The sequence below is a fragment of the Centroberyx gerrardi genome, chromosome 7 (genome assembly GCF_048128805.1).
Source record: "Centroberyx gerrardi isolate f3 chromosome 7, fCenGer3.hap1.cur.20231027, whole genome shotgun sequence".
Classification (NCBI taxonomy): domain Eukaryota; kingdom Metazoa; phylum Chordata; class Actinopteri; order Beryciformes; family Berycidae; genus Centroberyx; species Centroberyx gerrardi.
This window is the reverse complement of record NC_136003.1, coordinates 29,594,294-29,608,020: the sequence shown is the minus strand read 5'-3', so window position 1 is coordinate 29,608,020 and position 13,727 is coordinate 29,594,294. Positions and strand designations below refer to the sequence as shown.

The 13,727-nt window shown below is 40.5% G+C and overlaps 1 protein-coding gene across 2 annotated transcripts; it reads right to left on the bottom strand.

Moving 5' to 3' along the window:
* Nucleotides 1–231: 231 nt before the first annotated feature.
* On the bottom strand, nt 232–13,641 carry LOC139908140 (transmembrane protein 106B-like). Of its 2 annotated transcripts, none has more exons than XM_071894725.2 (8): nt 13,515–13,641; nt 10,596–10,781; nt 9,832–9,895; nt 8,895–9,048; nt 8,034–8,174; nt 7,046–7,089; nt 3,812–3,865; nt 232–2,006 (listed from the first exon to the last, which is right to left on the bottom strand). In XM_071894725.2, the coding sequence occupies exons 2-8, from the start codon at nt 10,777–10,779 to the stop codon at nt 1,886–1,888; spliced, it is 762 nt and encodes a 253-aa protein (XP_071750826.2). In that variant the 5' UTR covers nt 10,780–10,781; nt 13,515–13,641; the 3' UTR covers nt 232–1,885. The 2 variants fall into 2 exon arrangements, with proteins under 2 accessions (XP_071750826.2, XP_078141024.1); XM_078284898.1 differs by lacking the exon at nt 13,515–13,641 and adding an exon at nt 13,352–13,430.
* Between the last annotated feature and the right edge of the window lie 86 nt (nt 13,642–13,727).

Below are 13,727 nucleotides of genomic sequence, written 5' to 3'. Positions count from 1 at the left end.
GTTATCACGGCTCTACTAGAAGTGAATGGGATTTAAATGACTTCAGATCATGTGGAAAAACTGCATCCTCCCGCCCACACTGTCTACACTTCATTTCCAGGCATGCCTCTGACGCTCTAATCCAGTTTACAGGAAGAGCAGCCAGTGATAAATCCACGTCAGCAGCATTCATGATTGTACATGCAAGCAACCTCACAATAAAGAAGCACAAGAAAACACAGTACAAAGATAACGGAGAGAAAAGTTGTTGTAATTTGTGATTATTTTCCGAGCCGGCTCACAGTCATTCAGTGTGTAAGGTGAGGGGGAAAGTTAACAGACGTTTGTAAAACATTAAATCCAATTCCTAAAGGTGGATTTGGCTTTGGCAGAGAAGCGTGTTGGCGCCCCCTACTGATTAATTCACGTTACAGCAATCACATAAGACAATTTTCTACTATTTACAGTTCAGGCACCGCTGACACGCTCTTGCCCCAAAGTGATTTACAGTAAGTGCAACAGTCGAGTTTAACAGGACTGGCGAACTCCCCTCACCGACTTCTTCATCTCATTGTTTGAATGACAGAAAAAAAACAAAAAAGAGGAAATCATGAAGGGTGAAAGTTGTCAGTGTCTCTTCAGTGAAAACAGAACTGGGTGAAATCTGACATGAAATGTGTTGCATGGCTTTTCCTGCTGCTGATGATTTCCTCCGTACCAAACTGCCTCTCAACCTGTAGGAAACATCGCTTAGACTGTGAGGGGAAACATGGCTGAACACACACACACACACACACACACACACACACACAGTAATCCATCGACCCCTTCAGAAGAATTACAAGATAAGAACAGACTCCATCCATGATTCCACTTGCCTGTCTGTATTTATAATACGGCTGCAACGAAATTGACGAAAAAACAGAAAAAAACACAGTGCAGTTTTCATTTTCGCTCAGTTTTGTGATTAAGACAATGTACGTGTTAAATGTGGAGACTTTTTTTTTTGCAGACTTTCTCTTTCAGCTCTTGTAAAACATGACAAAATGAAGCACAGGGGGAGATCAGATGCTGATATTTGCTATTTGAATACAAAGAAATGTTCAACATCAACCCAAACGAGCAAAAAGCTTCTCACAGTATGATATTATGGCACGGTAAACTGCCGGAGAAAGATGTTTAGGTTCCTGTTACCACAAACCGAAGCAGGCAGCAGCTACAGACGACTACAGACGACTACAGACGTGGTCTCAGTTTTCCTCTCGGTGCTGTTTTCAGGCCGTCGGAGCGATGCTTCTGATAAAAAAAAAAAAAAAACTGCAACTTTGTGTGAACTGGAAGCTGCAGTTGTGCACGTTGAAATTCGGATCCATCTGTCCTTCCGTCAGAAGAAGACGGGGTAGGAATGAGGAAAGTGGTGCATGTCTATCCATCCTTCCATCCTTCCTTCCTTCACTCCATCCCTCCATCAGTCTTTCCTTTCCAGCAGTTTGTCGGGAAATCCGTCTATTCATCTTTTCTGAACATTCATCCGTCAGAATCAGAGGGTGGGGGAGGAATGTCGAAGAGCGTTTGCCCTTCCTTCCTTCAATCAATCAAATCCATCTGCCTTTACCTGGCTGCCTGTTCATCCATTCATTCATTCACTCATCCATCCATCCATCCATCCATCCATCCATCCATCCAGGTGGGACGAGAGGGAACGGCATAACGCATCATATCTGTTATTAATCAAAGGTTTTAGGGAGAAAGTTCACGGAAAATACATTGCACACCCCGCTATTCTGCCTGGCAGATATGAACAAATTGTCCACTGCATCTATTTATCTCTTCCTTCATCCATCTGTCCATCCATCTGTCCATCCATCTGTCCATCCATCTGTCCATCTACCCGTCCGTCCGTCCGTCAGGGAGAGTAGGGGTGGACGCTGTGGGGAACGGTGGTGTTCGTCCCGCAGTCGATGAACTCGTAGGTGTCGAGGGAGAGCTGCTCATAGTGGGCCAGGTAGTAAACTGTCATGGCCATTCTGAAGGAAGAGGACCACAAAATACAAATTATAATTATAATAATACACACCATGACATCATCCATGATCAGTCAGAAACAAGAGCGTTATAGAGCTTAAGGTGGCATGTTTTTGTCTGTGGTGTTGTTTGGGTTTAACAAGTCATTTAAGACTCACAATCTAAGTTTCTGTGTGTGTGTGTGTGCTCTACGAACCAGTAATAACCATACATTTTCATTCATTTACATTAATTCACCCCTTAAGTCATGCAACATCCCCTTAAAATTAATTAAGGGAGTTATTAATGGAGGAGACCCAATCGAAACCTCCTAAAACGCCCCCCTTAATATTGACTCCTTACTTTCTAACTTAATGTAAAATTCAGGTAGACGGGAACTTTTCCATTAATTTCCACTTAATAACCCTGTAAACCTGCACAGGAGGCACGAAAAATTCCTTAATTACTAGTGTCTCTGTGAATCAACCCATGAATAAATCCCTTATGATGCTAACCTCACTTTTTTAAAGCTATATGTTATTTTTAATGGATAATTCATGTTTATGTAATGGAGAAGTTAAGGACATTTCAGGGATAAAAATTAAGGGGTTTGGTTTCGTATTGGTGTGTGTGTGTGTGTGTGTGTACAGGGAAAAAAAAACCAACTCTCAGTTATTGTTCTCACTTAGAACAACATGTACAGAGAAAAAAAAGTCTCTCTTTCTTTCTTTCTAATCAAATAAGCAGCAGTAAACTTAATAAATCTTGTAATGTGCAGCAGTTTTCAAACCAGAGCTGCATCTCTGTTCTCCTGTAAGACACTAATCAAATAAAGGCAGAAAAAAGTGTGTGTGTGTGTGTGTGTGTGATCCTTTCAGAGTCATGTGAGAGGAAACTGGGTCAGGAGTCAACCAGCAGATAAACGACTATTCTTCTATCCTCCGCCCTCATTATCATGATCCGTCCTTTCTTTTAAGAGACAATCAGAAATGTATTTGGCTAAATCTACACGTCGCCCTCAAGAGTTTCACTTGTACAAAGAAAAATGTGTTTTGGGAACTTTCTACAGGTGTGTTTTATTCTGGGGTTTAGAAACATTATAACAGAAAAAAACATTTTACGGCCTCAAAGCAGAAGTAAAACCCACGTTTAGCTGCCACATGCTGTCAGTTAAAAAAGTGGAAAAAAAAATAAAGAAGGAAAAATTCATCTTCAGTCCAGTAAATCATTACAGACTAAAAACTAGTCAGAGAGTGTAGGGAACTACCAGAAAAAAGTTCCCAATATTTTCTATGTCAAGAATCAAACAGATCTGCATTAAACCCCCATGAACCCCCGACTGATAACATTTTTGTGGTTAGACATGTTTACATTCACTGTTTACAATATGATTGGGCAGATAACAGTGGAGAGAGTGGCTAAAATCACTGTTTTTATACATTCTCGCATTGTACTAACTTATAATGAAACAACGCTAAGAGTGATTAATTAAGAATGACATCATCTTTGGTCTTGCTGATGCCTTTAAAGACTCTAAACCGCAGCAGCAGGCCCTGGGAGCCGGTAGAGGAAACAACAACAACAACATTTCCTCAAACTCTCTCATGAACTCGCAGCTACAAAAGGTCATGGAAACAGTAAACGGAAGGATTTTTACATAACTCAGTCAAACATTTGATTAGGCTGATTTCAGCTGCAGAGGACTCACGACATTTCTATCAGACAATTTGTAAAGAAGAAGGCAAAGGTAAAACGAAGGCTTTCAGGCAAATAAACACAAACTAGTCAGATTAAGAAAGCCCCAGACCTGCTGTATGATCGTACTTACTGCAGGTGCAGAAACAGAGTGTGGATCGGGATGGCAGTCGACTTACAGAAGTTACTGCAGTGGTAAAAAAACACAAGTCCATGAGTGATTTGTTCATAAGATGGAGCGCCATGCAGATAGATAGATAGATAGATAGATAGATAGATATAATTTTATTAATGTGTCACTCCTCAACAAACAAGTCAAACAAAGCAACAAACACAATAACCCAAAAAAAAAAAGAAAGCTGAGGACCACTCATCAAGAGTTACGAGACACAGGCTAAAAACAATACACATAAAAAAAGATACTAGAATATACATATATATACATATGCATATACATACATACACACAAATATACACACACATAAGTACATACATTCATACAGATACATTGATACACATATACATACATACACACACACACACACACACACAAGAAAAAACTAAAGTAAGTAACAGGACACAGTACACAGTAACAGGACAGGACACAGGAAGCAGTGAAAGGACAATGACAGTGATTTATATAGTATAGTATATTTATATAGTATTTATATAGTGTAGCACTGGTTTAGCAGACAGGCAGACAGACTAGTTGCCGTTTACGAAATGCAGGTGAATCTAAACAGTTAATTTAGTAGGAAGCAAGAGACAACAGCACCGATCAGGAGCTTTTTATACCAACAGTGAGGGGAATTAATCCAGGGAAGACAATGCTAACACCGGGTTAACTAGCCCAACAAGTTCTGTCAGTTTACAGCAACTCAAAACCACCAACAGCCAACGAGACACTCCTCCACATCACTCCTCCACATCACTCCTCCACATCACTCCTCTCACCATCTGAGCAGCATGTGTGGATCTGTAGATGTGAGCAGGGGCCAGTTGCAGAAATATACAGCTAGTCTTAGATTAAAGGATACAGATGGTGTTTTTAAATACATTTCTTACCGTCAACATACTCCCATTACTTTCCGACTGCCCACGTTCCCTTTTTAGCCGTCAACCCGGAAGTCATTGGCTCCGATTGTAAGCTAAAAACCTTTAAATACAGCTCACAAAGACATAGTTTCCATTTTAAAAATCGCTAACTGTTACCATGAAAAGTCAGGCTGTTGTAGTTATTACCAAATCAAATTCAAATGGGAACAAATTCTCCATTACACCAGGGACTACAGGCTTTACTGGGCATCAGCTACATGGACTTGTTAGCAAAACAAATTCATTGCTGATTTTGTTATTTTCATAGGATTTGTTGACGGTAAGAAATGCATTAAAAAACACCAGCCTTATCCTTTAAATGTGACCTTAAGTCCAACTTGCTATAGACACTTACCTGTTCCTACTGTTTCTTGATTGTTGCAGATCTCTAACAGGTTGTTTCTGTCTCTCTCTTCTTCAGGTCTTTCCAAAAGCCAAAGATTTGCCGTCTTTTACGAAACAGCTTCAGATTTTAAACGTCCCACTCTGACAGTGAGGCCGACTCGTTGCCATGACAACAAAGTTCTTAACTCAAGTTTAGCCAGGGGGGGAAAGGTGGCTTTACTTTCCTACCTCAAAATAAGTCAGTCGTAATATTTAAGTAACAGTTTTAATTCGCCTAGTCCAACCTGAGAATCTAAGACCAATCTAAAGGCTTAGACTAGTCTTAAAATGGTCTAAAGCTTTATGCAACTGGCCCCAGGTCTTTGAGACAGGATGTGACTAAAGCTGACACTTTAAAGGTGACCTGTGCCTCCCAAAAGCCATCGCTCATCTCTGGATGTTGTTTATAAAAGCCTTTGTAGATTTGTATTAAGATGTCCTTTCCAAACCCGTCACTGCGACACGTACAAGGAACTGAACTGGCTTTCTCCACGTTCCAGACAGGCACTTTCATTGGCTCTTATTTATATTTAGATGTGTTTATTTCAATTATCCCCGTTATTTAAAACAGTTACTAGAAACCTATGATTCTGTATACCCACTAAGACGTTCTGATCAACTTTCCTTTGCTGTTCCCTTAAAGAAGCCGGTCAAAAAAGTATGAATAGAATCTTTTAAAAGCTTTGAAATAATCTAGATGATGTTTTTTTTTTTTGTAGTCTCTTCTTTGAGTATGATTCGATTCATGGCTTTCTGCATCCCCCCACTTCATCTTTAACTAAGTTTCAGTCATTGGCTGCACATGCTAAACACTTTAAACGGGCGTCATGCGGACAGTCTTATACATGCAGCTCCTTGTGAACTGCTTGAATACAGAAACAGTAAACTCATCGGCATGGAAATCTTCAGCATAACTGTTTGTGTTTTTGTTCTTTGCTCAGGTACTTTACATTCGTCTTTTATGTCTTAACTGTATTGTCTGTGTTCTCAGGAAACACCTGGAAATTAAATTGGTTTCAGCGTATTCCTGTTTAAATATAAACGGTTAAACGGATAGATATCTTTTCAAAACGCACTTCTCCTTTCCATCTTCAGGCCACTGAAACTAACTGAGAACGTCGATTTTATTTTAACTCTTGAGGTCCATTCAAAGCTGTGTGTGTGGTGTCATGAACCAAAAACACTCTCAATCCATTTCTCCACGTTCATTTTCCAGCATCTCTCTGAGCCTTACCAAGAACAGGCTGTTTCTGTCGCCGTGTCTTTAAGGCTCATTAATATTAACGACCCCTCTGTTCCGATTGGCTAACCGTTTCGAGAGTGAAACGTGAGACGCCGCGGCCCGGCGGCTACAGGTAGGGAAAACTCTCCGGTAATAAACAATGACAACCGCTCAACCGCTTTGAAAAAAACACTTTGTTATTATTTCTTACAGAAATGATAATGAGCGAACCTTTGTGACGCCACAAAGTGACGGAAGTCCAAGCGGCTCGTTTAGAGGCTCGCTTTTCTAATATGGATTGTGTGGATTTAGTTGGCGACCGTGCGTTTTGATGCTTTCACCATGTTTAGATAGACCATCCGACTCCTTTATCATCACAGAGGCAAGGGGGATCCTCACTCGACACATAAATGACCATGCAAGCTTTGAATTAAAATAAGAAAAAAGCAAAACACAAAAGTTGCAGTTACGTGGTTCAGCGATAGAATTAGATCAGCCAAGCAAACGCCACAACAACCTGCTCTACACACGCTCCTCTTTCACATGCACTGCGGCTACAACAGCGTTAGTTAGAGTCTACACAGTTAAACAGACTCTGAATGAAACCTTTAAAGAGAGCCTGAGGGAATTTTCCTATCAGGCAAATGAGCAACGTTGGCAACTCACTTCAGTTCGCTGTCTGTCAGCTTGATGGGGATCACAAAGGAGTACTGTGGGGAGAGAAGGGTCAGCAGAGCCAAGTCAGTCCTGTTCCTGACTCAAGTTTTCAAACACCTCAGGAAACCCACAGGCTGTTAATCACCTAAATAATGAACTATTGGATAAGCAGCTGTATTGACCTTATTCACACAGCGGCCATTTTGAGCTCTCAAGGTGGGAAGATTGACATATTCTAGCGTTACTTCAACACATGAGTGAGGACTGAAGATAGACCCAACAGTTATCAAATTAGCTCGCAATCTTGGGAAGTAGAAGAAGAAGGACTGGTGGAAGTTAGCAGGGAAGTTAGTTAGTTAGTTGGCTAGCTTATAGCTGTACTTGTATCTCTATTTTATTGTTTATTTTGTAATTTCATTACTTTCTTGTGGTTTGGCACACACTTTTATGTAAAGTTCCATCTGTTTTTTGTTGGATCTCTGTTTGTTTTCTAGTTGTATCTGTTTATCTCTTGTATTACCTTTTATTCCTATTTTTTAGGATTATTTTTTATTTATTTTTATTATTCAACACTATTATTTATTTAATTGTGGTACTTTTACATCACTGTCTCTTTGGCTTTTATTGTATGTAAAGCACTTTGTAAACATTGTTTCTAGAAAAGTGCTATACAAATAAAGTTATTATTATTATTATTATATAGCTAGTAAGATACTAGTTAGCTACCTAGGCTAGACTCTGGTAGCTAGCGATAATGGGCCAAATATATTAAAATGTGAACCTATATAAGAGTCTTGAGATCCATTCATGTCAGTGAATGTTTTTCAGTGGGGAATCTGTGAAATGATAAATGTTTGTATGATGCATCTTGGTACACAAAAGGTAGAGTTTCCCCCGAGTGTTCAAAATGGCCGCCGTGTGAATAAGTTCAGTTGCTCCGACTGTGACAATAGTGTCTCCTCCCTCATCCTCCCTCTACTCCATCAGGAAGCCTCACCGTCTCGGTGGAGAGCGGTTTGACGGAGGTGACGTTGGGGATGAGAACCGTTCCCACCACCATCTCAAAGTTCAGGGCCTGGACTGTCAGGTTGTAGGCCTGCACCCCCGCAAAGTTGTGATTGGTGATGTTCAGGACGTTCTGCAAGGAAACCAGAGTTGTGACTGGTTAAATGTATTTCTACCTTTAAAGTCAAGATGAAACGGCATTTTGAGAGTATCTAACTTCCGTATCGTGACGTATTTCCGAGTGAAACAGGAAAGACAGGCGGGACGTAACGTTGGGAGGAATTTGATTTGAACGTTGAAAAGTCATAACACCCGAAGACACACCGAAGTACCGTGCTGTTGCTAGCTAGCTAACTAATGAATCTTAGCTCTTTGCGCTAAAAGTTGAAGATTAATTGATGGGCGGATGTCATGATATTATTGGTTGAAATTGGTTGAGTCATGCTTACATAAGCACACAGCATATTTTGTTTTACAGAAAGAAAACATGATTGAATTTTGATATAAGAATACAAAGAAATTGATTTTTTGTATTTTTTTTGGCATATATTGTTAAATAGGTGCACAGTATGACCGGGGATGTGATCTAAAAGGGTTAAAAAGGCATTTTTTATTTCATCTTGACTTTAAGGACCTCTACTGGCAACCAGTAAGCATTGCAACAACATCAGTAGAACTTGTCTCCTCCCACCACTCCCGTCCCTTTGACCTACAGTGGCTTGTAACTGACATATGTAATTAGCTCACATGTTGACAAAAGAACGAGTAAAATGGCTCATTTATGGTTAGGGAGCTTTTGTTTCGAAACAGAGTACAGGCCGGAAAGGCCCTCCCTCCCTCCCTCTCCACTCACTGTAATATCCATTTTGACGGCGTCTTCAGTGAAGTAAACGAAGACAGACTTGACGGCCACCGGCGACAGGATGACGGAACGGGGAAACAGGAAGAACAACACGAGGGAGCTGACCAATAAGCACACGGCGACAGACACCGCCACGTACAACTTCCTGTGAAAGGAGGAAACGGAGACCAAAAGGTTTACATCAGAAGTATCATCAGCCAACGTTAGTTAAATTAAACTTCTCTATATCATTCTCTGTCATTTGTCTTTTTGGCCATAGAGTAAAGCCAAAAAATCCCCTTTGATTGCACAAATGAAGACAGGCACTCTTCTTCTTAGCTATAGATGTGAGAGGAAAGAGTGAGGGAGAACCATTATTTTTTATCTATAAAGCACTTAGCTAAGAGCAGAGGAACTTATCTTAAATCGGAGCAAAGTGCTTCACAAAAAGGCATTAAAAAAGGAATCGTAAAATATATAAAAGGAGGTAAGAACGGGATACACCTTCAAAAGAAAAGTGGATTACATACAGTAAATGTAAATTTAAAACATAAGAACAAACACAACATTAAAGAGTAACTATGAGCACAATCTTTGGTGCCAGGTGATGTCACCGTCCACAGAGTACAACAGGTGGTGACATCATCACCTGGCACTAAAGATCAGCCAATAGCAGATGGCCATTTCAGTAGTATGCTTTTTTTTTACCATTAGATGTCAGGCTTTACACAGATTTGGGTTTGGGGTTTAGTTCCTCTTTAAAAAGTGGGAAAAAACAAAAAAAAACTGGAAAAACAGGTCTATAAAAGTCATTTTAAGGAGTGATTTAAAAGATGATACTGAATGGTGGGTGAATTTGCTAATTCAGGAGGTCAATCTTCCATTCACCCAACATATTACATCCATAGATCTGTGTAACAGAGTGTGATGTACGGCTGCTCTCTCTTACGTGTGTCGCGGCCTCAGCCTCTGGTCGTTACAGGGGATGACGGCCACCAGCTTGCTCTCCTGACCTGCAACGCACCAGTGACCTCGATTTACCTCGACTGCAATAATAACACCTTTCTTGTGAATTCTTGTTATTACTTTATATCAAAGATGGTATCGCAGAAGCAGATTTCATGTCCTAAAAGGCTGGACCCTGACCCGTGTGTTTGTGTTCATTTTGTGCGTAAAGTTTTATGTATTTGTTTGTGAGAAGCAGTTTGAGCAAAGTGACGTCATTTTGGTCGGTCCTCACTTCTTCTTTAACAGGATATTATAGAGTTAGGACTTTAGGGTTAAGGTTAGGCTCTTAGAAAAAAGTCACGTGTGAAAACCCACATGTGAATTCAAAGCACATGTGCTGTCTGGACACGTGTTGGTTTTCACATGTGAACATTTTTGTCACGTTGTATTCTGACGTCACGTGACATTTTTTTTTACTTCAGATGTAAAAAAATTCCACTTCTAGATGAACGGTATTTTTCTACATGTGAACTTTTTTTTCACATTTTCTCCTGCCATTAGATGTGTCATTTATTGCACATGTGAAAATGTCAATGGGAAATTTCACATGTTCACATATAAAAACCAGCATGTGTCCAAAAAGCATCGAATTCAGATAGGGAATGAACGTAGTCAATGGAGAATCCTCACAAGTATAGTAATACAAGTATGTGTGTTTGTGTGTGTGTGTGTGTGTGTGTGTGTGTGTGTGTGTGTGTGTGTTACCTCTGGGTATACGTCCAGTGCCCTGGCAGGTCGGACAGTCCAGTGTTTCTCCTGAGTTGTGTCTCCTGCTGGAGCTCCGCCTCTTAACCTCATCCTGCTCGATGATTGGCTCGCTGTCACTCCCACTGTGTTTTAATCCCGCCCCCTCCCTGCCACCAGCACACCTGCTGGGAACTGTACCCATACCTGAGAAGAGAAGAAGAGAAGAGAAGAGGAGAGAAGAGAAGAGGAGAGGAGAGAGGAGTGGAGAGGAGAGGAGAGAAGAGAAGAGAAGAGAAGAGAAGAGGAGAGGAAAGGAGAAGAGGAGAGGAGAGGAGAGGAGAGGAGAGAAGAGGAGAGGAGAGGAGAAGAGAAGAGAAGAGAAGAGGAGAGGAGAGAAGAGAAGAGAAGAGAAGAGAAGAGAAGAGAAGAGAAGAGAAGAGGAGAGGAGAGGAGAGAAGAGAAGAGAAGAGAAATGAAGCGCATTGCTTAGAAATGAGATAAAGAGGATTTGCATCTGCATCATAAATCTCCTAGTAACAGCATCCGGCACCAGGAGAATTGGCTGCACAAGTAATGGCTAAACGGATAACAACTAGGCTAAAAAGAGACAAAGATGTGTGAATGCAGGGTACATCCATTCAGTTATGTTAAAAGGAAAGGAAATGGTCTAGATAAGGTGGGTTTGTTTCCAAATGTATGTTACTGTGACACAGTAAACTGTCTTGTCTTTAGCTCTAGTCTCTACTCCAAAACACTCTGAGTTGTAGCTTGAGAAGAGTCAGCTCAGTTAACCTGAACAAACTGTTAGCTAGCTAACTAGCCAGCAGACACACACAGGCCACTACTACTGCTAGATGTTAGCTTCTACTAGATAGACATTAGATTGTGTTTACAACAAGCTGGTAGCTAGCTAACAAGCTGACATGTAAACACTAAACTATCAGTGATGGTCAAAAGCAGCAGAGGAATAAACTAAATCTATTCATTTCTGAGACGGCCGAGTTGTACGTTAAGAAACGGCATCACATGTTCACAGCCACTGTTGACCAAGAGCTGAAGACCTCCAATATGGCCGCCAGAAGGCACGTTATGTCACCTGACAGCCCTCTGTAGTGCTGGTTGTTCAAAGCATTTGAGCTAATGCCAACTCATTTCCAATGTCAGTCATTTGAGCAGGTTGTTGCACATAAACACACACACACACATACACACATACACACACTTACACATACATCCTCACTCTGTAGTACTGGCAACCTTTCAACTATAGACTCCAAAACCAACCTGCCACCCACAGCACAAAACATTACGCTCAACACACCCAAGGCCCTTCTGACCTGCCACAGGTCACACAGCAGGTTAATGTCACTAGAAACAAAGATCCTACACTGTAGATCTGCAACACAGTTATTGAACCACTAGTTTATAAAATGTAGTATGTGTGTCTACATGTAGAGGGGTGGCTGTGGAATCCGTTGGAGGACGTTTACCAACAGGATCTAACAGAATAGACTAGAATCACTGTGAATATGTTGGGAAGGTTGTCGCTGAGAAGATGCAAGCGCACTAACACACCCAACAAACCGGTTGACAGGTACAGGTTGCTAACAGCACTTGAGTAAATAGTAAATAGTAAAAACAGACCAGAGAAGAAGAAAACAGGTGTAAAAACACCTCTTGCTTACACAGGACAAGAAAGGAATATATTAGAAAAAGAATGGGAAACATTTTTGAATGTGATTTCTGTTTGGCCTTGTGTCAACTAAAATGTCCCTTTATTGAAAATGCAATAAAACTTAATGTGAATTACTGGATGATGTGGTAGCATCATATTAGTGAATTAACCAGCAGTGTTTATTACTTCATAAGGAGTGTAACATATTTGTAACTGATAGTAATTTCGAATAATATTGTAATAACTCCTAAGAACTAACTAGTGATGGGACGATATAACAAAATTCAATATATGTCAATACAAAAATGTGACAATATGTATCGTGGGTCAGAAAAATGAATGGTGATATCAGCTCCATGTTATTCTGCTGATGTAATCACTAATGAGACGCTTGACCATCACAGTTTCACAAGCTCTCCATGGATCCAAATGATATTATTTGCACTTTGACATTTTTAAGTTGTTGTTTATATTCTAGCGAGGCAATGGCATCGCTAGAAAGATTTGTGTCTCAGAAATAAACAGAATTCTGCACAGTGAGACTTTGTTGTCACTGAACTTTAATTTATTACAGGTATCATGTCATGAGATAAGCATATCGTCCCATCCCTAGAAATAACAATTCCAGTTGTCATACTTTATTAGTCAATGTTATTACATCATCAGTTACAGATATGTTACACCCCTTATGAAGTAATAATAATAGCAGATTAATGTAATAATGTGAAGAAATGTGTTACATTAACAGGTTTTTGTGTCATTTAGAGGGACATTTATGACATTTTGACAAGTTATTACATTACCTGACATGTATTACTTTATCATAGTTGCTACATTACGTGATTGCACTACACCTGGGCCATAAAATATAATTCATCTTATCTTATTTAGCCTTATCTTGCGCCACACCCCCCACTCCACACACACACACACACACACACACACACATACAGTGAAGAGGTGCATGTAGTCTACGCAGTTTATTTTGCTGGGGACTCTCGCTCTAATAACACCACACACACGGAAAAAACACACATTGCAGTACAAAGAAACGTCAACAGACAGAGAACATGCATTTGAAGTTTTGTTTATCGCTCACCTGCAGATATCTGTTGGCAACAGCGCACAGGAAGAAGACAATGTTACTACAAACATTTTGAAGGCCTGTTCTGATAATCCATTCTCTAAAACTGTGGAGGAGGCTGTAAACGGCTCATAGTTTCGTTTCTCCGGCCTGAATGTTGCGCAGCAGCTTCACTCACCTGCTTTAAGATTCAGTGTTTTATCAGTCTGACAGTTTCTTCATCTTAATCCCAGCTGGAAGCGCGCGCTCCTCTTCCTCTGTGCGCCGCGCGCTGCTCCGTCCGTGTTGTTTCAACTCCGTGTGGGTTTGACACTTCTGAACAGCGTCAGTTCATCCAGAAAACAAAACAAAACAGACTTGACTTATTTTCCGGTCATAACCTTCAAAATAA

What these genes read in the sequence shown, in the direction of transcription:
- LOC139908140 (XM_071894725.2), bottom strand. Translation starts at nt 10,779, where the DNA reads ATGGGTACAGTTCCCAGCAGGTGTGCTGGTGGCAGGGAGGGGGCGGGA. An exon ending in CACTGGACGTATACCCAGAG is followed by an intron (nt 9,896 to 10,595) that starts GTAACACACACA and finishes GGTGCGTTGCAG; the next exon opens with GTCAGGAGAGCAAGCTGGTG. An exon ending in AGGCTGAGGCCGCGACACAC is followed by an intron (nt 9,049 to 9,831) that starts GTAAGAGAGAGC and finishes CTCCTTTCACAG; the next exon opens with GAAGTTGTACGTGGCGGTGT.